This window comes from Hypomesus transpacificus, chromosome 3, assembly GCF_021917145.1.
Source record: "Hypomesus transpacificus isolate Combined female chromosome 3, fHypTra1, whole genome shotgun sequence".
NCBI lineage: Eukaryota > Metazoa > Chordata > Actinopteri > Osmeriformes > Osmeridae > Hypomesus > Hypomesus transpacificus.
Window position 1 is genome coordinate 4,906,842 of NC_061062.1, and position 21,346 is coordinate 4,928,187.

At 50.2% G+C, this 21,346-nt stretch overlaps 1 protein-coding gene across 1 annotated transcript in view; it reads left to right on the forward strand.

Moving 5' to 3' along the window:
* syne1b (spectrin repeat containing, nuclear envelope 1b) overlaps positions 1–21,346 on the forward strand; it is a 94,689-nt gene that overhangs the window by 22,401 nt on the left and 50,942 nt on the right. Inside the window, exons 19-53 of the mRNA XM_047013860.1 lie at positions 140–283; positions 664–831; positions 1,139–1,297; positions 1,419–1,583; positions 1,718–1,852; positions 2,241–2,399; positions 4,778–4,986; positions 5,490–5,598; positions 5,699–5,863; positions 6,315–6,482; positions 6,804–6,980; positions 7,273–7,413; positions 7,697–7,857; positions 8,057–8,207; positions 8,477–8,704; positions 8,809–8,907; positions 9,164–9,351; positions 9,453–9,576; positions 9,836–10,002; positions 10,250–10,403; positions 11,038–11,657; positions 12,246–12,425; positions 12,713–12,863; positions 13,000–13,158; positions 13,407–13,589; positions 15,943–16,044; positions 16,247–16,450; positions 16,632–16,839; positions 17,259–17,371; positions 17,494–17,699; positions 18,415–18,564; positions 19,102–19,393; positions 19,575–19,747; positions 20,702–21,011; positions 21,138–21,302. Coding sequence (XP_046869816.1) covers positions 140–283; positions 664–831; positions 1,139–1,297; positions 1,419–1,583; positions 1,718–1,852; positions 2,241–2,399; positions 4,778–4,986; positions 5,490–5,598; positions 5,699–5,863; positions 6,315–6,482; positions 6,804–6,980; positions 7,273–7,413; positions 7,697–7,857; positions 8,057–8,207; positions 8,477–8,704; positions 8,809–8,907; positions 9,164–9,351; positions 9,453–9,576; positions 9,836–10,002; positions 10,250–10,403; positions 11,038–11,657; positions 12,246–12,425; positions 12,713–12,863; positions 13,000–13,158; positions 13,407–13,589; positions 15,943–16,044; positions 16,247–16,450; positions 16,632–16,839; positions 17,259–17,371; positions 17,494–17,699; positions 18,415–18,564; positions 19,102–19,393; positions 19,575–19,747; positions 20,702–21,011; positions 21,138–21,302 — 6,387 coding nt within the window. The remainder of the gene's footprint in view (positions 1–139; positions 284–663; positions 832–1,138; positions 1,298–1,418; positions 1,584–1,717; positions 1,853–2,240; positions 2,400–4,777; positions 4,987–5,489; positions 5,599–5,698; positions 5,864–6,314; positions 6,483–6,803; positions 6,981–7,272; positions 7,414–7,696; positions 7,858–8,056; positions 8,208–8,476; positions 8,705–8,808; positions 8,908–9,163; positions 9,352–9,452; positions 9,577–9,835; positions 10,003–10,249; positions 10,404–11,037; positions 11,658–12,245; positions 12,426–12,712; positions 12,864–12,999; positions 13,159–13,406; positions 13,590–15,942; positions 16,045–16,246; positions 16,451–16,631; positions 16,840–17,258; positions 17,372–17,493; positions 17,700–18,414; positions 18,565–19,101; positions 19,394–19,574; positions 19,748–20,701; positions 21,012–21,137; positions 21,303–21,346) is intronic.

Sequence of the window (21,346 nt, forward strand, 5' to 3'; positions counted from 1 at the left end):
GTATATACATATTGTATATATTCAGTATATGATACGAGTCATGAGCTTAGTTTGCAGCTCTCTTCTTAGCCATTGGACAACACACGTTTGAGCACACTGTCTTGCCACCCCCACATTAGTCTGATCTGCTCATCAACAGGACATCAAGCACAAAGTGCCTGCGATGGAGGCGGCCTGCAAGACCGCCAGCCGCACGGTCCAGCTGCTGAACAAAGACACGGCCCAGGAGGAGGTGTCTCAGATGCTGGATGTGATGGTTTCCATCAAGGAGCAGCTCAGCAAGGTGCTTCCTCCCTCTTAGCTGGCTGTGATAGGCTAGCGAAGGTGCTTCCTCCTTCTCAGCTGGCTGTGATAGGCTAGCGAAGGTGCTTCCTCCCTCTCAGCTGGCTGTGATAGGCCAGCGAAGGTGCTTGCCTCTCTCAGCTAGCGAAGGTTGCTCCTTTCTCTAAGCTAGGCTAGTGGAGATGCTTTCTCGTCGAGTCCCACACCACTTCCAGATTCTGTGAACTGACTACAAGTTATAGAAAATGCATCTGCTTCTGAATGAATAGTTTAAAATGTTTTAGTATAGTTGACAGGACCCTATCGTCAGTGTCATATGAGGAGACACTTTCATTTCTGATGGCGTCATACACACCGTGACCCAGTGCGTTCTCCCATCAGATAAGGGAGAGGTGCCTGCCACTGTTGCGCGAGGCCCAGTCCCTGCTGCCTCCCTTGGAGGAAATGGAGAAGAACATCACAGGCTTCTACCAGGCCCTGGAGAAGGCCAGCCGCATCACCACCGCCAGAGACTCAGAGGCCCCCGGCGACTTCAAGCAGAAATGCCAGGTCTTTTGAGTCGCCTTTGATAGGACAAACATGAAAACTGCCTGGAGGATTGAAGAAAAAAAAGTTCTGAAGTTCTCCAAAAAGTTAAATTGCTCACAGAACTGGGTATCTTACTATTTGAAAATACTATCAAATACTTGGGAGCTTTAGATTTGACTGGCGGCTTAGAAATCAATGGAAAAGTACCAAATACAGTATGAGGCAAATCAAACACACCTAAATTACTTTCAAATACTCTGTGGTAGTTGACCTCTGTATTTGATTACTCTGTAACACCCTGTCTTATGTTTCACCTCTCTGTGTCCAGGAGCTGGTGACCTTCACACAAAGCTGCAAGAAGTGCTTAACTGTAATTGAGAAGAACCACCAGACCATCCAGAGAACCCTGGAGAACAGTAAGAACCTGGATCACATGGACATGTCTTTGCTGCAGAAACGAGTAGCGGACCTCCAGGCCTCCTCGCAGGTACAGCGCATGGATGTTCTCCTTTCCTTTCCTCTCCTCTCCTGTCTCCTCTAAGTATAAGTGTTGGAATACTTGGTGAGTGTAAGTGTTGTAAGTTTTTGATGTAACCTGTGTTTACTAGGCAATGATCAAGGAATCCAGCGAGTGGAGAAAGCACGTGGAGGCCAACAGCAGCATGATGAAGAGGTTTGAGGAGTCCCGCGTGGAGCTGGAGAAGGTTCTGAAGACTGCCCAGAGCTGTCTGATAGAGAGAGGGAACCCAGACGACCTTCTCAAGAAACACACAGTAAGAAATTAGCTCAGTCATGTCTATGGCCTGAATTAACTGTACTAGAGATTCATTAAAGCTAGACCTGGGAAAGAAAGTTTTATGGGTCTGTGTGTCAGCCGAGGCCTGAGATGTTTGGTGATTTTCCCCAGGAGTTCTTTGGTCAGTTGGACCAGAGGATCCTCAACGCGTTCCTCAAGGCCTGTGATGAGCTGACGGACATCTTACCAGAGCAGGAACAGCAGAGTCTGCAGGAGACTGTCAGGAAACTGCATAAGCACTGGAAGGTTGGTCCCAGACAAGCACTGATGAATGGAGCTATCATGATCAAGACCGAAACCTATTACATTATTAAAACCCATTTTCACTTGTTTCCGCATGATGCATAATGTATGTTGTTCTGATACTGATATTTCTTGGGATACTGATGGGAAGGGAAAGTTCCCCTGTGAATAATGCAGATAAGTGTTGCTTTCAGACAGACACCTTAACAGTTGCATAGCATACATCTGGTACATAGCATTAGCATAGCATACATACAGTGCATAGCATTAGAATAGCGTACGTACGGTACATAGCGTTAGCATAGTATACATACGGTACATAGCTTTACCAAAGCAAACACACAGTAGGCCCATATAGCGTAAGCATCTCTCTCCTGCGTTTCTCCCCCAGGACGTCCAGACCGATGCGCCGTATCACCTCCTTCGTCTGAAGGTGGAGGTGGAGAGGAGCAAGCTGATGGGGTCCCTGCAGGAGTGCCAGGCCGAGGTGGCCAGAGAACAGCGCCACATGCTGGGCATGGGCAGTGAGAGGCTCATCAAAGAACACAAGGTAAGACTGGGGGTCTGGACATGTTGTACTGTTGAAAGTGATGCCTGACAGTACAGCTCCTTAAAATACTATACACCATACTGACATATCATATTTGTCACAACGTGAGGTGGGGTTGGACCCAAATGCAGGGGAGTACCGAGGAACACAGGTTTAATTCTCAAAAACGGAACAGACAGGATACACTCAGGGACAAAGGGTAATGCTAAGACAAAGACTGGACACAAAGCAGGAACCTAAATACACAGAAACAAACAAGACACAGGTGAACACAATGAAACTAACGACAACTGAACGAGACGACAATGACAGGGAAACACTAGGGCAGGGCAAAACCAAAAACAATAGGGGGGCACGGCTGTGGCCGTGACAGTACCCCCCTCTCAAGGGACGTCACCCGACGACCCATTAGGCAGGGCAGGGGGTCAGGGCAGGTCCGGGGGACGACCTGGAGGCAGGGCAGAGGGTCGGGGCAGGTCCGGGGGGCGGCCCGGAGGCAGGGCAGAGGGTCGGGGCAGGTCCGGGGGGCGGCCCGGAGGCAGGGCAGAGGGTCGGGGCAGGTCCGGGGGGCGGCCCGGAGGCAGGGCAGAGGGTAGAGGCAGGTCCGGGGGGCGGCCCGGACGCCGGAGCACGGGCACGGGGGCACCTGGGAGCTCGGACGCGCCTGGGAGCGCGGACGAGGAGGCGCCCGGGAGCGCGGACGAGGAGGCGCCCGGGAGCGCGGACGAGGAGGCGCCCGGGAGCGCGGGCACCGGGGCGCATGGGAGCGCGGGCACTGGGGCGCATGGGAGCGCGGGCACCGGGGCAGGCAGCAGCCAGAAGTCCTTGGGCGGAGGAGGAGGCCAGAAGTCCTCGGGCGGAGGAGGAGGCGGCCAGGAGTTCTCGGGCGGAGGAGGAGGCGACCAGGAGTCCTCGGGCGGAGGAGGAGGCGACCAGGAGTCCTCGGGCGGAGGAGGAGGCGGCCAGGAGTCCTCGGATGGCCTGGCACAACCTCGGGGCGAGGCAGGGGCTCAGGGCAGGAACGAGGCTGGGGCACAGGGCAGGAACGAGGCTGGGGCACAGGGCAGGAACGAGGCTGGGGCACAGGGCAGGAACAAGGCTGGGGCACCGGGCAGGAACGAGGCTGGGGTACAGGGTAGGAACGAGGCTGGGGCACCGGGCAGGAACGAGGCTGGGGTACAGGGCAGGAACGAGGCTGGGGTACTGGGCAGGAACGAGGCTGGGGTACTGGGCAGGAACGAGGCTGGGGCACAGGACAGGAACGAGGCTGGGGCACAGGGCAGGAACGAGGCTGGGGCACAGGGCAGGAACGAGGCTGGGGCACAGGGAAGGAACGAGGCTGGGGCACAGGGAAGGAACGAGGCTGGGGCACAGGGAAGGAACGAGGCAGGGGCACAGGGAAGGAACGAGGCTGGGCTACAGGACAGGAACGAGGCTGGGGCACAGGGCAGGAACGAGGCTGGGGTACAGGGCAGGAACGAGGCTGGGGTACAGGGCAGGAACGAGGCAGGGGTACAGGGCAGGAACGGGGCTGGGTTCTGGCGGCAGGCGGCCGAAACTCCCTGGCAGGAACAGCCTTGGTGGTCTGGGTGCTGGGCGGCGCAACCTTCTTCGTCCGGGCGCAGGGCGGCACAACCTCAGGATGAGGCAGGGGCACAGGGCAGGATCGAGGCAGGGGCCCACGGCAGGACCGAGGCTGGAGTCGGGGTTCCGGCTGGGGCTGGAACCAGGACTTGGGGTGGGCCTTGAGCTGCAGGCTTCGGGGTCCACCAAAGGCCAGGCGGGTCCCTAGGAAAGGGTTGGGTGAACTCTCTGCTGGGTCCCATCTTGGTCTTAGCATTCTGTCACGACGTGAGGTGGGGTTGGACCCAAATGCAGGGGAGTACCGAGGCATAGCGAGGAACACAGGTTTAATTCTCAAAAACGGAACACAGACAGGGTACACTCAGGGACAAAGGGTAATGCTAAGACAAAGACTGGACACAAAGCAGGAACCTAAATACACAGAAACAAACAAGACACAGGTGAACACAATGAAACTAACGACAACTGAACGAGACGACAATGACAGGGAAACACTAGGGCAGGGCAAAACCAAAAACAATAGGGGGGCACGGCTGTGGCCGTGACAATATTGATACTACTGAAATAGGGAACATTAATAGACAGTAGTTAATGCGGGAGTTACCCAGAAAGCATGTCACTCTAATATGTTAACATGTATTATAGTTGGTACAGTATATAGCTTAATGGGCCAATTTTTATGTTATATACCTGGACATTGTATATTGACAGTGTGCGGAAAATCACAGCAAAAACCGTGCACCAGACTGCACCAATAGCTGGGTCCTCTGTTGGATGTACCCGTATTCCTGCAGGGTTTCTTCAGAGAGAAAGGTCCTCAGTCCCTCTGTGAGAAGAGGCTGCAGCTGATGGAGGAGCTCTGTCAGAAGCTTCCGGAAAGCGACCCGACCCACCCAACCCTGCAGGCAGCTACAAAGGCCTTCTCTGAGCTCAGGGAGGAGATAGACGGCACCCTGCTGAAATTGATGCAGAACCCTGACAAGTGGAAGGAATTCAACTCCAGGTACATTCACAATAAAATGCATTCATTTAGCAGACACTTTTATCTAAACAAACATACAGGGGAGTTGAACCTGCAACCTATAGATCAGCAGTCAGATGCTCCTGAGCTATATACCCATCCCTTATGTGTCATACAATTTGTATCTAAAGTTACAAACAAATTGTGCATACAGTGTAGAAAGTACAGCAGAAGTCAGAAGTTCATAGACCTAACAGTATTTTGGTGGTTAGAGGTAAGGACTTATAACTGGGTATAACTCAGTTTCAAGTATCTACTAAGTGAATACATTACAAACTGTTGCAAAATCACATATTTAGGAAAAGTTAAGAAAGCAGGGTCATGGAATTTTATTGAGTGCAAAAATATATATATTTCTCTTCACTGAGGTAAGATTATAAGCACTTATATCTAATACGTAACACATAATATCTTGGATAATCCCTTCATCATACTGTTGTTTTGATGAGGTTGGTTGGTTGACTGAGATGCCACTTCTCTGGCAGGTTCTCCGACCTCTCCTCCTGGCTGACGTCTAAGGAGAGCCTGCTCCGTCTCCTCAGGAGCCGAGCCAGCGACCCTAGCAAGTACGGCCAGGTCAAGTCCACCATCACGGTAAGCTGCCTCCTCAACCGGACATGACACCAAACAAACTACCTTTGCTGTAGTCGCCCCCCCCCCTCCCCGCTGAGCAACCTTGTTCTCACCCCGTCAGGAGCTGAGGAACGAGGCAGAGCTCCAGGAAGGGAACCTGGGCTGGCTCAGATCTCGTCTGGCCGTGCTCATCGAAGTGTGCACGGACATGGATGCCCAGAGGCAAGGAGGCGCCCTCGGCAAACTCTCCTCCGACTTCAAAGGCTTCCTGGCCTCTCTCTCTGAGGTAAGCACTGCCCGGGGAAGGGAATACCTTCAAGGTCTTTATTACTGTAACAACCCGTGTAAAGACTCTACAGTATGTCCACATATGATATAAATCAATATCAATATCAATCAAAATCAAAGGTTATATCTATTCATGAGTATTATAACCAAGGCTCTATTGGAAAACCAATACATTTCACCTACTGCAGCAAGATAGTAATGTATACCACTGATTGAGTAACATTGTAACCTGATCCCTGAATGCCCGCCATAAAACACAATGAGAGGTGGGATTCATAATGAGGCTACACCCTGGCTTCCACTCTCCGGCTGGACTTTTCTCTTCTTCCTATTTCATCGTCCAGTTTCCTCCTTCTGTCTCGAGGCCTCATCATCCCTCCTACCTGCCTCTAAGGTGATATTTCCTCCATCAGCCAGCTCTGTATTAAGGAGCTGTTGTTCTCCACCAGGCGGAGAAGGTGGTGCTGGCGGTGGGGGACTGTGTCCAGTTCAGGGAGGAGGTGCGGGCCACGCTGGAGGAGCTGGTCCAGGGACAGAAGGAGGCCCAGGCTGAGGTCACCAGGATCCTGGATGCGGAGACCGGGAGGGAGGCCCAGCAGATGCTGCTCACCCACCAGGTAGGACCACAACTCTTCCTCTTAGTTTCTTCTATGAAAAAAATGAGTTAATCATCGATTAAACCAAGTTTTTTCATGTTTTTTTCTTATTTGATATTATGATTTTATTAAATATACAATTACATTCAAGCATAAATAATTAAACACAGATGATCTAAGTATTTTTACTCCATAAATGTGAATATTTTAATTTCAGAACAGCAATGTATCCCTTTGTATAAAGCATAAAAAAAAGCAAATCAATAAAGCTATTTTTCGGAACAACTAGGTTTTGACTTACCCTCGTTCTGTGGTTGTGACGCTGCGTCTCTCTGTGTCCAGCAACTGCTGAAGCGCCTGAAGCTGCGCAGGAGGGATGTGCAGCAGCAGATCTCCAGGGGCCAGCAGCTACTGGCGGAGGAGGGCCTGGGAGACACCCTCCAGCAGGACCTGCAGAGTTTGGAGAGCACCCTCAGCAAGATGGAGCAGAGCATGGACTCTCAGGAGCAGGGCTTGGAGGTGCCCCATGTGCTCTGTCTCTGTCTGTCTCTCACTCTATGTCTCTGTCTCTCTCTCTTTGTGTCTCTGTCTGTCTCTCTCCGGGTCTTGTCTTTCTTTCATTCATTTTTTCACCTTTGTAAAGGGGTCCTTGTGGTGATGATAATGAGCTTCAGAACTCTCTGAAGGTTTCAATTATAGACATCAACCGCCATTGCTAAAGCCCTTTGTGACATGTACAATGTACAAAAATCTCAAAAAGGGTCATTTGTTACATAAGATCTGACCTTGAGTATTCCCATGTTTCTTTGAGGTCACACTGGCTGCCTGGCAGGAGTTTGAAAGCCACCAAACAGCAGTTCAGGAGTTCGTCAACAGAGCCCTCTCCGCCATGGAGAGAGACCTGAACTTCAGCAGCCCCGACAGCCTGGCAGCAGAACTGGACCAGGCCAGGGTCAGTCAGATCTAGGTTCACCTTAAGGTCAACCTATGTGTTATTGAGGGAGTCGTGATGGTCAGCCGTTGGCATTATGACAATACACACCGTTCCTTGACTCTAACCACTGAAATACTGTTAGAACTGTGTGCTTCTGATCCTTATTAGCTAAAGAAGATTAGCATTGTCGCTTTGGATAAACGTGTCTGCTAAATGAACCAAAAAACGGTACATAAATATCACAAAGCAGGTGTTGTGAAGAGTCTTGGGCACTCACTTGGATGCTGTGTGGTCCCTGCAGGTCCTTCTAAAGCAGAGTGAAGCAGAGGTGTCTCAAGTCAACACCCTGTTGAGGAGGGCCTCAGAAATCCAGCTGGGCCCCAACAACAGGACCAGGCTCAGGGAACAGGCCCGCTCCCTCAGCGAGCAGGTGGACAAGGTGGAGGCAGGCCTCAAGAAAGAGTAAGACCAACAGAACTAGGACAAGTGTACAGGGATGGGTTTACCTCAGCGGTTAGAGCATTTGATTGCAGACCAAGCGTTTGCAGGTTCAAATCCTCCACCTATGTATGTATTCATTGGTAAAACCAAACTCTTGATGCTGTTGCCTTTTCTTTTGAATGGTTACATGGAATCTTAAATGAACCCTGGTGTTTCCTAGTGTCAAGACTCTGGAGGAGATGAAAGCTCAGTGGTATCGGTTTGGCAGTGAGTTTGAAGCCTTCTCTTCCTGGATCTCTGAGAAGGAGAAAGAGCTGGAAGCGCTGAAGACCTCGACTGCTCCCCTGGAGCAGCAGATCAACATTGTGAAGGTACTGCACTGAACCTGCTGTGGCCCTGTAAAATTGAGCAGTTGCTTCTATAGAATTGACCCCATTTCTGTAATATTATGATAGAATGTGAGAAACAAAAATCCTCATTTACATTTGAATGATGACCTTGATGATTTCTTCGTCCTCTTTCTTGCCTTCTTCGTCCTTCTCTTCTTGTTCCCCCTCACCCTCCTCTTCCTTCCTCCCCTTCCTCTTATTCTTCCTCTTCCTCCTCCTTTACTTCCTTCCTCTTCCTCCTGTCCTGCCAGACTGTGGGCTCGGAGCTGGGAGAGCGTGCGGAGGTCCTGTCCCGCCTGGAGGCAGACTCCCAGGCCCTGGCCCAGTTTGTGTCGTCGGGGGAGGCCGCCCGCATCAGGGCCCGTCTGACCCAGATCGGCCGGTACTGGGAGGAGCTGAGGGAGAGCGTGGGGCAACTGGACGGACAGCTGCAGGAGAGCTCCTCACACCTGCAGAGGTTCCACAGCAGCCTGGAGGAGGTAGGGGAGGGCTGGGGGGCGGGAAGAGGGACTGCTTCCCTTCACTGGTTTCCTAGTTCGGGTGAAGCTCTGAGAAACTTTGATTGTGTGGATTCTGTTCTCAGGCGCAGACCGGTCTGTGCGATATGCAAGAGAAACTGGGTCAGCCTCTCAACACCTGCAGCTCCTCGTCGGATACCTACAAGACGCTTCAGAACCACATGGTACCCCCCCCTCTCTGGGTCTCTCTCACACCCTCTGTCTCTATATCCCACTATGTTCTTCTCTATCAATCATCTCTCGCAATTTCGCTCTTCTCTCTTCCTGTCTCCGTTGTTTTCTTTCCCTGGAAGCTAAAACACAGCATCCTAACCCACCCCCCCCCCCCCCACACCACACACACACACCCCAGCTCCGTATCCCTCTCCTGCTCCAGAGGTAGTTCTATGTGACTGACATGGTTGCTCTGCCATCCTCCAGGATGTGTCCCAGAGTCTGGAGAGGCTGAAGGCCTCCCTGCTATCCATGTCAGCTGTGGCTCGCAGGCTGGGTGACAGGCAGCAGGCAGACAGAGCCGTGGTGGAGCTCCACAAAAGCTACGATGTCAGCCTGAAGCAGGCCAAGGACAAGCAGACCACTCTGGAGAATCTACTGTCTCTCTGGCAAAAGTAGGTTGAACTATCTAAGAAAAACACATTGGCTTTACATCAGATAAGAAGACAACCTGTCTTGAAACTGTATTTTTTTTACGCTCAATACTGTTTTTCAGGTATGAAAAGGATCGCTCCAGCTTCCTGTCCTGCTTGGAGAGGAGTGAGTCCGTTTCTAAATCCGAAAGCCCTTTTCTACCTGCTGATAAAACCAAGCTGCACAGCGAGCTACAGGACCTGCAGGTACACTAAACCATGTCTTCTCAGCCGTCCCTGTACCTGGCCTACAAACAGTTCATATCCATATTCTCAGTGTTACAATACGTTATACATATCCTGGGCTCAGTGTCGCTGCCTTAACAATAACAATTGAACATACAGAGAATGTGACACATGTATGTATAACGTTCACACGTTCACACTTTCACACGTTCAAACAACGCAGCACACATGACGGCTGCTGGGGAACGCGGGTTACCGAGAGCTTCTTCTTGTTCTGCAGGGCATCCATTCTGAGTTGTTGTCCCTGGAGCCCCTCCACGCTGGCTTGGTGTCTCTGGGAGCGTCCCTCTACCCCTCCGCTCCCGACGAGAGAGGGGAGGAGCTCAGACAGGACCTGGAGCAGCTGCAGGCGAGGTGGAGCGCTCAGAAGGAGGCGATTCCTCGCAGGTCAGACCCCTGTTTTCTCCTCGGAGAATGTTGGAGAAATAGTTTGCTATTATCTCATGGAGACCTGATATCCTTGGCACTAGCTGTTGAAATACAGTTGGAATCTTCCTCCGCTCCCTGATTGTCTGGTGCACGTTATTGAAATGCTTTGATCATTCACTTTGGATAAAACTGTCTAAATCAATTCAAAATGAAATCTCCCGTTCTGTGCCGAATCTGAACCCAACTGTCATGTCTTGGCCTCCAGGATTAGTCGTCTTGAGAGCCACCTCTCCCAGGTGGAGGCGTTGGATCAGGACCTGGTGTCGTTCTCCCAGTGCAGTGAGAACCTCCTCTCGTCTCTGCACTCCGCCTCCCAGGTCAACACCGCTGCCCTGCAGCCTGCTGTCAACCAAGTGAAGGTACGAGTGTAGGAGTCTGGTGTTGACCAAGTGAAGGTACGTAGGAGTCTGGTGTTGACCAAGTTAAGGTAGGTAGGAGTCTGGTGTTGACCAAGTGAAGGTAGGTAGGAGTCTGGTGTTGACCAAGTGAAGGTAGGTAGGAGTCTGGTGTTGACAGTTCACTGTAAGGGAGCTACTGTGGAATTGGATGTAACATTTTAAGATTTAATAAGTGTTAAATTCATTTAGATTTTTATTTTCTTAATAATAATAGATAACAATAGCAATTGTATTCCTGTGTGTAATTGTATTCTTTCATTTAGAAAACATTACTATATTTGTGGTTAAAAGGTGTACAAAAGAGGGGAGTACATTAATGCTTATTGAACTCAAATGCTTTAGTCTACTATTTAGTTAAACAGGAAAAGGAGGCTAAGTGAATAAACTCGGTCACAGGGTCAGCATTTAAGTTGTAAAATTGATTTTAATTGTTTAATTTAATTGTAAAAAGGACTCAGGGCCCTACTCAGGCATTATATATCATATCATATATTGTCTCATTTGATATGATGTAAGTTGAGGGTTGAAGAGAACTGCAGTAACATCCACTATCCCCAACCCTAACCATCCACGCCTCCCGTGTGTTCCGTGACAGGTGGAGCTGGTGGCGCTGCAGCAGCAGAGCAGTGCGGCCCTGCAGCAGCAGACGGAGGGTCTGTGTGTCTCCTGCGACCCCAGCGACGCCCAGCTCCTCCGGGGCCGGCTGGACACCTCCCTGCAGCCCCACCAGGAGGCCCTGCAGCTGGCCCTGCTGCGCCTCGACTGCCTGGAGAAGCTGGAGGCCTTTCTCCAGACCCAGGGAGCCGCCACAGGGGTCCTGGGGGGCCTGAGGCACACGGTGGAGGGTGCAGGGAGCTGGGACCGGGGCCGGGTGGAGGAACTGCAGAGGGAGCTGGCCGCCGTCATCCCGGACATTAGCAACCTGGAGACCCGGGCCGTGGGGCTGGACAGCGGCCTGTGTAAGGCCCATCTCCACCTGAGTGCGGAGGAGGGGGCCCGGACGTCGTGTCGAGCGCTGGCCGACTCGGTGGGCGTGGAGCTGGACGCGGTGAGGAGCCTGCTGGGGAGCCGGCAGAGCGAGGCGGAGGCCCTGGGGGTGCTGTGGACCTCCTTCAGGCAGCGCAAGGAGCAGCTACTGAAGGCTGTGGAGGATATCGAGGAGAAGGCCGACCACCAGGGACTCAAGGAGCCCAGCACGGCCGCTCTGCAGCAGAGGTGAGCTCTGGCTCTATTGCTCCGTCTCCCAGACGCTATGACAGGAATAGACTGCCCACTTTTTTCCAGTGTGTATGGGTGGATGGGTTTGTTTGTGTGCATGTACGTGCTTGCAAGTGTATGTGTGTGAGCGTGTAAGTCCATGCTTGACACTATGTGGAAGCTTATGTGTGTGGCTGGGTTTGTGCATGTGTCAAATAGGTTTGTGTGTGTGTGTGCATACTTGCTTGTATGTGTTGTGGTATCATGAGAGGCTGGACCACTAAGCGGGGTGTAGGGCAGTGTGTCATAATCAGACAGAGCAGGCAAAAGTGTGTTCAAACAAAGAAACCGGTTTATTCACTGCAGTTTATTTACTGCATTCTGGGAGACGTAGTTCTTCAGTCAGCCATCTTGTGGCATAGTAGCCACTCCTGGAGAGAAACATAACTCCCCTCTACCACACGTCCTCTCGTGATGCCACAGTGTGTGAGTGTGTAAGTGTGTGTGGGTGTTACCTTGTATGTGTGTGTGTAGGATTGTGCATCTGATTGTGTGAGTGAACACAATTACAACCCAGTGACTCCCTCCCTCCCTCCCCCCCCTCAGGCTGCGCTTCTTCAGCCAGCTGGAGGATGAGCTCCAGTCCCATCAGCACGAGGAGAGGTGGCTAAGGGACAAGGGCGAGCAACTGGCCCAGAGAGACGCCGAGCTGGCTGGGGAGGTGCTCCGGGAGATCAGCCTCCTGCAGACCACCTGGGGGGACACCAAGAGACTCATCACCGACAGGTAAGCTCACCCAACTGGGACGTTGTGACAATGGGAGGAAGATTGCAAGACAGTTGTACAGGACAGTTGTCCTCCCAAAGTTTCTTCTCCGAGTTATTCCTTGTCTTCTGTGAGGATTTAGGTGCAGTTGTTAGGGCAAACGTGAAGCCCTCTGTGACATTGCTTGTAAAAAGGGCGACACAAATAAGATTTGATTTGATGCAGTTGTCTTGCAATTCGATAGCTCCTGAAAGCTGTAGATAGATAGAGTTTAGAGAGTGCGACTCAGCATGGTCGGTGTTCTCCAGACAGGAGCAGTGTGGCGTGCTGGTGGAGCTGATGAGAGAGTATCACAGCCTGAAGACCTCCATAAACAGTACGCTGGAGAGTGCCGAGGCCATGTCCGACATCAGCTCCGTCCTACAGGACCACGAGGAAACCAAGAGATCTCTCTCCAAGGTCAGAATCCACATCTTAGTTCTATCACAACATATACTAATTCTGTCCTGTCGTGTACTACCTTAGAGACAAGAGATGAGTCTTTTCAAAATGGTTGCTCTTCTTCCCCATGTTTTCCTCACCCTTTCCTGTCCAGCATGAAGCAGCAAAGATGGAGATGACCGTCCGACAGCGAGAGCTGGACCAGTTCTCCAGTAAGGGCAAACAGCTGCTCAGTGACTTGAAGAAGATTCCAGACTGTGAAGTCCAGCTGATGAAGAAGGACATGGAGACCCTAGTGGACCACTGGCTCGATGTGAGTGAGGATTGGCTAATACAGGGAGGGAGGACTTGTGGAAACAGCAGGGAGAAAAAGATGAGAAGAGAGGAGAGGGGATGAAGGGAAGGCGAGGGGGGGAGAGCGGAGGGGAGAAGATGAGATGAAAGGTAAGGTGAGGGGAGGAGATAAAGGAAAGGTGAGGGGATGGAGAGGAGATGAAGGGAAGGTGAGGGGGAGAGGAGCGGGTATCTGATACTGTATCTTAAATCTACTCTTGTCCGCAGGTATCTGAGAGGCTTGATGACAACATAGAGAGTCTGAGCCAGAGCCTGGCCGTGTGGGACGACGTGCAGAAGATCAGCGAGGAGATCGATGTCTGGACAAACAGCTCAGTGTTGGAGCTGAGTGAGAGCCTCAACAACTTGAACGACAGCCAGAAGATGTCCGCCAGGCTGGCAGCACTACAGGTAAGAGGGACCAGGTGACTTCAACGAGAAACAGGAAGATTTGCAGACTTAGGTCAAGCAAAAAAAAAGCAGGGTGTACCTGATTCGAATCACTTCACGGCAAAGATGTTACAGGGGTGGCAGTGGTGGAACCAAGCACACAACACAAATTCAGGAAATAATGAGGTATGGTCCAGGGGAGTATTTCAGGTAGCGGGTTTACTCGAAAACTTTTGGTCAGTTCCTCATGATAAAGTACTCGGTGAACCTAACCTGCTCGCTAGCAGGTTTTCCATGACAAACTGCGTTTCTACCTATCCCCTCCCACTTTCTGAATCTGATAGCTTTGGCAGACATGGGATATCCTTTACTGGTTCAGCCGACCAATCTCGAACAAATATTATTCGCTTAGTTGTACGCCGGGAGAGGATTTTAAGACTGCAATTCGATGAGCTTTAATTCCTTGATGAATACCTAAGTTAACGTTACCGTTTCCCATCACAATCTGTAATTTATTTTAGCAACATTCTCAGCCCTTACATCGCTAATGTTACACGCCGTTGACAATTATTGTAAACCAGAGTTAGAAAGCAAGAGGTGAAGAAGAAGGAGTAGGACAAGCCAGAGCTGAGAAGGTCTTAGGAGATCAAGAATCCACAGAACAATGCTTCACAATTCCTTTTATACCCAAGAACAACTAATCACACCACAATCTTGACCCTTACTTATCAACATACTATTAGCAATGCTACAGTAAGTTACACAATGATGTGTGAGAGGCTTCAAGTTGAGACTCCGTCCAGTAACTCTTTTACCATATAAGAGGTGGGGGCAGGTTGATGGTCTTACAAGATCAGCCTTTATTCTTCTGACCTAAGTTCACCATCTCTTGGTCAAAAATAGAAATTCAGCAAATTCAACAATTAGTATTCATATAGGCTATTGTGCCTACAATTAACATCACATGTGACCATGCATTCTCCTGTAACTGGTGTTCCAGTAAATCTTTTTCAAGATTAGCCTTTATTCTTGTAGCCTAAGTAGGCCTACACCATCTCTTGGTCAGTTTTGGGACTTTCTTCATGAGGTTTGTACAACTCATTTACTTGTAACTGGGAATACATGAGATTACATTTAATATCACAGTTCCACATGCAAAATTCACCTGCCATTTAATAAACATCTCACTGTATACAGCATCCATGCTCTGTTCAACAGGATCAGAATGTGTAAATCATTTTTTATATTCATTATTCTCATGATGTCAGTGTAACTGACAATTCCACTGAAGCCTGTAAATAAAAGTAGGCTACATGGGGAGAGAACTACCATAGCTACCATACATAATTATCTGCATCCATTTCTGCGTCAGCAGTTAATGTCTCTTCGTCATCTTAATCATCATCATCCTTTGATGAAAAGCATTCTGTTGGGGGAAACTGCTACTACAAGTTGAAATAGCTACCAATTGATATTTACTTTGTATCATGTCGAATATGATTAAAACCATATAGCCTAAGCAAAATATGCCTTAGGCCTACCTGTTCGTAGTATGTTTTTATATTTAATATAACATCGAACATGCTTTTTTATTAAGTCCACCACTTTGTCTCCTGTAATATTAACGGACAGTGGGGTTAAATGTTAAATGTATGGACTGGCTATTGCATTCAAATGTATGCATTACTCTGCAGCAATTGTCTCCCACGCCAATTGTATAGGCTATGCTGCTACAGCCGTGATGCTTTTTTCCGGAATATGTGCTCAGATTGACCATAAACACAAAATAAAACTTACGTCTAAAGTTTGGTGAAGTAGGACAACGTTTTTTGTCGTCGGGTGCCATGCTGGATCCTAGTATCGGAGTTCCATTAATGTTGGCTTTTAATAGTTCTCATGCCCGCGCTTAACTCAGAGTTGACGTACTCCAAGTTGTTAACAAATTCAAATCAGCTTTTCTGGAACTGAGTTTTGGGATTTTCCCATTTTAGAGTAACTCAACTAAGAGTTCAGGGTTAGGCTCAGAGTTTGCTAATCCCGCTACCTGGAATACCCCCCGATCACTACTGTTCAGACTCTGGCTCCAAATGACATCACAGAAACAAGAACAAGATGGCAGCACCCGTATAAACCCGGGATATTTTGGCATCATTTTTATACAATGGGAGGAAGCAGAGTTGTTGCCCCATGGTGCCAAGTATGACACAAATCACAGACACTTTGCTTACATTCAAATTGTATTTGACGAAGTTGAAGTTTGCTCAGTTGCATACTGTCAAACACTCTTAACCCCGGTAGTTTCATGAGTCCAGCAGCTTCTTGAGTGTCAGTCGGACCAGTCCCAGACCCTTCTGTTGGTCTGTTTTCCTCCCAGGTGGAGACTGAAGAGAAGCAGCAGCAGGTGCAGGACCTTCAGGGGAAGGTGTCAGACCTGCAGCGTCTGGGTGGTACTCAGGAGGTCCCTGTCAAGCTCCAGGTACCCTAACTCTAACCCCACAACACACTTTATGACAGAAGATTTGATTTCATGTTTTTAGTTTTGGTTTGATTTCCAATTCCAGTTCAATCTAATTGGTCTTGGTCAATTCCAGTAAAATCCATGAACTTTGCATTCAAATCCTTTGATTGAGTCTGTTTGTTTGCATGTTTGCACTGAGCATGTGCATGTTTCCCATCAGGTTCTGGAGGCGGACCTGAGGAAGAAGATCAGCAACGTGCAGAAGCTGCATGAGCAGGCCGGGGGAAACCTCAGGGACTTCAGCTCCCAGAGGAAGCAGCTGGAGGACTTTATTTCCCAGATGTCCTCTTGGCTGAAGAGCATGGAGGAGTCCCTGGTGTCCTCGCCGGGCCAAACAGACCCAGAGGACATCTGCAGAGTGAGGGTGAGATGAGCTCAATGATCCCAAAGGAAATTCATGAACAAAGATCGACATTCACAAAGTGGATGTGCGTACAAAGGGATTTGGACACCAGTTGGTAGATATGGTGTGTTTAACATGGTTCTGTATTTACGGGTGGTGTGTTTAACATGGTTGGTGTATACGGGTGGTGTGCGGCCCTCAGGACCTCCAGAAGGAGCTGCAGAACCAGCAGGGCTCCATCGACTCCACCCGGGAGAGCCTCAACACCCTCTGCAGGAAGTACCCGTCTGAAGAGCTGGCCGGGCTGGGCTCCGCCCTCACCGACCTCATCAAGAGCTACGAGGCGGTGAACCAGCTGTCTGCCAGGACCCTGGGCTCCCTACAACACGTCCTGCAGCACCACTTCAACGGTGGGCAGATACGGGTGAAGGGGGTGGAGGGGGAGGCGGTTGCTGTAAGGATGCAGGGCTGGGTTAAGGTGTTTGCTCCATGTGGTGATGGCGTCCAATGAATTGGGTCGATTTCAATACAGAACAAAAGTAGTTCAAGTTATACTTTTCTCAATTTGAATGATATGAGAGTGCCAAAGTAATTTTAGTTTATTTTAACAGAATAGAACTGTTGAAGTTGTTCATTGATTTGCAATCCCAGAATTGATCGCCGGAATGTTATCTCCATAGTGTGATTGTGTAGAAACTGTTGTTTCTCTCAGTTGAAAGATGGTGCTATAGTCCCAATGTTATTTCTCTATTTTTCTTCATGTTGGAATATGGAATGTGTTGATGGTAGTACTGAAGATGAGAGTGACTTCTGCCCCGCTTCTCTGTAGAACTGGTGCAGGAGTTCCACCGCTGGCTGTCCAAGCAGAGAGAGATAGTGAAGGAGTGCTCCGACCGCTCAGGAGACATCCACACTGTGGAGCGCAAGCTGCAGAAGCTAAAGGTACAGACCACCGCCGGCGCACCGCTCAAATCCAGTCCACAGTCGCAGTCACCGCCGGTTCTGACCCCTGCAGACAGTCTGCACAGCTCATCTTACCATACATTTCCATTCCCATCCTCCAGGGGGCACTGGAGCGCGTGGAGGAGGGCGAGGTTCGCCTCACTCAGGTGTGTGAGGAAGGAGAGAAGCTCCTGCTCCACCTCCCCAAAGCCAGTGCGGCCCAGGTCCAGCTGCACCTCTCCTCCATCCAGCAGGACTGGGACGGCTTTGTGGAGCAGTGCCGCCTCAATCAGCAGATTCTGGAGGAGAGCGCCACCCAGATTAACGGGTGAGATTGAGACTCACAGCCCTGGCACGACCATGCAGATGGCTTGGGATGTTTGAGGTTGATGAGTTCATGGTTGACGTTGACGTGGGATGTTTAGTATGTCGTCATGACCATTGATCTTTGAGATCTTGGAGACCAGGGTATGTTCCTCTATCAAGGCCCCTGTGGGTGAGATAGGAGCATCACCAACACTGTGGTGTGTGTTGTCGTCACTGCGGTGCATGTGTGTGTATGCGTCTGCCCTGTGGTGGTGTAAGAATGGATCTGTCAGCAGGCAGGCCGGAAAGAGTCATGATAATTATAAAAAAGGGTTGACTTGGTTTTTATTCGCTTGGCGTCGGATCATTCCACCAATCCACAACAGAGTGGCGAGCATGATCAAGAAACATCTCTCTTCAGAGAGCTTAAATACAGTTGCTGGACATGTTCAAACATAGAATGCACAGAATCGCTTCCTGAACGGGTCTTCAGTGGTCAGTACACTGATACACTAGAACGTTCAGCAGGTGAAGTGGTCGTTAATTACATTCAAGTCCCAGTTTGTACATGTTTTGCCTTACTGTCTCCTAACTGTCTAAACTGTGTGCTATATTCTGCTCAGAGGGAGGCCTCGCTGTATGACCTCTTGACCTTACAGAGACTCAGGCTGTACATGTACACAGAAAATCTGCCTTACAGGTGGGTTTTTCAACACCATGGTGTGTGTGTGTGTCAGGTTTGAGAGCCGTCTGAAGAGGTTGAGGTGGTGGCTGGGGCGGACGGAGCAGCGATTGACCTCAGAGCTGCCGGAGGGGAAGCCCAGCGGGCCGGAGAGAGCCAGACTGGAGAGGGTGGACGAGGACCTGCAGGAGGTGCTCAGAGAGAGGTCTGGATCTCAGCTCTGAAGCTCAGTCCTGTGTGCTGTTATCTGCCTTAGGATAGCTGGGTTTTGTCATGCCAAATTTTTCAATCTAAACCTGTGGTCCTGCATATTCATATCTGCCATAGGATCGATGGCTTTTAGCCATCCTTTTATAAATATTATCCACTGAATGGAGATCATATTTCAGCAGTTTAATAGACACTATCTGGTGTAATAAAAAATGTTTACTGGTCAAAAAGTCTGGACTCATTAGCAAACATAAACCTAGAATGTTTGTATTTAGTTGCCAAAGTAATTTTAGTTTATTTTAACAGAATAGAACTGTTGAAGTTGTTAATTGATTTGCAATCCCAGAATTGATCCCCGGAATTTTATCTCCAAAGTGTGATTGTGTATAAACTGTTGTTTCTCTCAGCTGAAAGATGGTGCTATAGTTATTGGTTATTTATGAAATGGTTACTAGCTAATTTTAATCACCATGTCTTCATCCATCCAACCCTGTCTTACCAAACCCTCTGTCCACCCGTCTCTCCCGGCCAGGGACTGCTTTGAGCGCCTGTGCCAGGAGGCGCAGCTCCTGAACGAGGGTGGGCGCGGCGACGGCAGCGAGACGCGGGTGGCGGCCCAGCTGCAGTCCCAACACCAGGACCTGCTGCGGCGCGTCCGGGAAAGGCTGCGTGGCGCCCAGCTCACCCTGCAGGAGCAGCAGGCCTTCCAGGAGACCCTGCTGGCCACCTGGGCCTGGCTCAATGCCGCCAAGGACAGGCTGGCCTCGCTTAACAGCACGCTGGGGAACAAGGAGACGTTGGAGAAGAGGCTGGGCCTGGTGCAGGTCCGTTGACTGAAGGGTCGGGAGTGTGGTTGAGTTGGGGCTTGTCTTGAGATTTTTGCTTCTTCTGTTTGTGGTTACGCAAGTCATTGTTTCATCCTCTGCTCCTCTTTCGCATGTTTTCCTTTCTTCCGTCTTGACGTATTTCCCTACTCGTACTTCCCTTCCTCCCTCCTATGAACAGGACATCCTGCTGATGAAGGGCGAGGGCGAGGTGAAGCTGAACATGACCGTGGGGAAGGGCGAGCAGGTGCTGAAGCACCACAGCGAGGAGCGCCAGCAGGCCATTCGCTCCCAGCTGCAGAGCCTGAAAGACGCCTGGGCCAACATGCTTATGACCTCCATGAGCTGTCACAGGTAGGCCCGGCCACAGCCACCCTGTAGCACAGCTCCATCAGAGCTGCAGACCTGAAGCGGGTTATCTTATGAATTGAGTGGGGACTCAGGGGGCGTCAGACCCCATACAGTGTTTCCCACACATAGACTCATTTGTGGCGCTGCGCCACAGAATCAACACCGGCCGCCACATATTGCGTTTAGTAAAAAACAAAACAATGTTTTACTATTTAGGTTAAAACACGCAGCGTATTCGTTCAGCTTCATTTCTGCTCTCCCTCTGTCTCTCTGTCACTCACGCGTCTTTCTCACATACGCACACGTCACAACGTCAGAACACTTTAGCAACGATGCGTACATACGCTGTTCTTGTAAGATAGACAGCTATATCAGCGAGCCTTCAGCATTTGTGCCGTAGCTAAAGGTCTTGGAAAGTTGACGCTATTTTTCACTAGGTACCTACGAACATCTCTTAATCGAAGGTTCCCCTTCGTTCTTTTGGTGAGAAAAAGGAGCTACATACTAACCCCCCCCCCCCCCCCCCCCCCCCCCCCCCCCCCCCCCGCCACAAATAGATTTCTAATCTGTGGGAAACACTGCCATATAAGAGGAAGAATAGGGACGTGTGGGTGCTCACAGACAGCTTGTGTTTTCTCTGCTGGTGCCAGTGGACACACCGGCACACTGTGTTTACTCATGTTTACCTGTGTGTTTACCTGTGTGTTTACCCATGTTTACCTGTGTTTACTCATGTTTACCTATGTCTATACCTGTGTGTTTACCTGTGTGTTTACCCATGTTTACCTGTGTTTACTCATGTTTACCTATGTCTATACCTGTGTGTTTACCCATGTTTACCTGTGTTTACTCATGCTTACCTGTGTGTATACCTGTGTGTATACCTGTGTGTTTACCTGTGTGTTTACCCATGTTTACCTGTGTGTGACCTGGTGTGTTTACCTGTTGTCCCCTCAGCCGTCTGGAGTGGACGGTGACCCAGTGGAGCAGCTTCCTGGACAGCAGGAACCAGCTGCAGCAGTGGATGGAGACAGTGGAGCAGGATGTGGGAGTGGCCCTGGCCCAGCAGCCAGGGCTGAAGGAGAAGGCCTGTCTCCTGGAGCGCCTCAGGGCCGTGCTGGCCGATGTGGACGCCCATGGCGCCACGCTGGCCAGGTTGATGGAGAAGGCAGTGGAGCTTCACGAGAAGACCGAAGACCCGGTCTTTAGACCGGAGTCGAGGGCAGAGCTGAGCGCGCACTTTGTAGACATCACAGCCGTCGTCAAGGTAGGCTGCGGAAAACCAGGGGACTGTCATTAAGGCATTTTGTGTGTTTGGAAGTATAGTTGTGTTCGAGGCTGAGTTTCCCATGATTGATTCTGAGATCTTGTCCCATGATCCTTTGCTCCCAAGGCTAAGGTCCAGGCCATGGAGGACATTGTGTCAGAGCATGAGGAGTACCAGGAAGCTGTGAGAGACTTCAATGATTGGCTGACCTCCGCAAAGGAGGAGCTTCAGCGCTGGTCTGACCTATCAGGAGACTCAGCCTCCGTACAGAGGAAGCTCTCCAAAGTCTGGGTGAGGATGCATACATCAAATCCCGACAATCCATCCCTCTCACT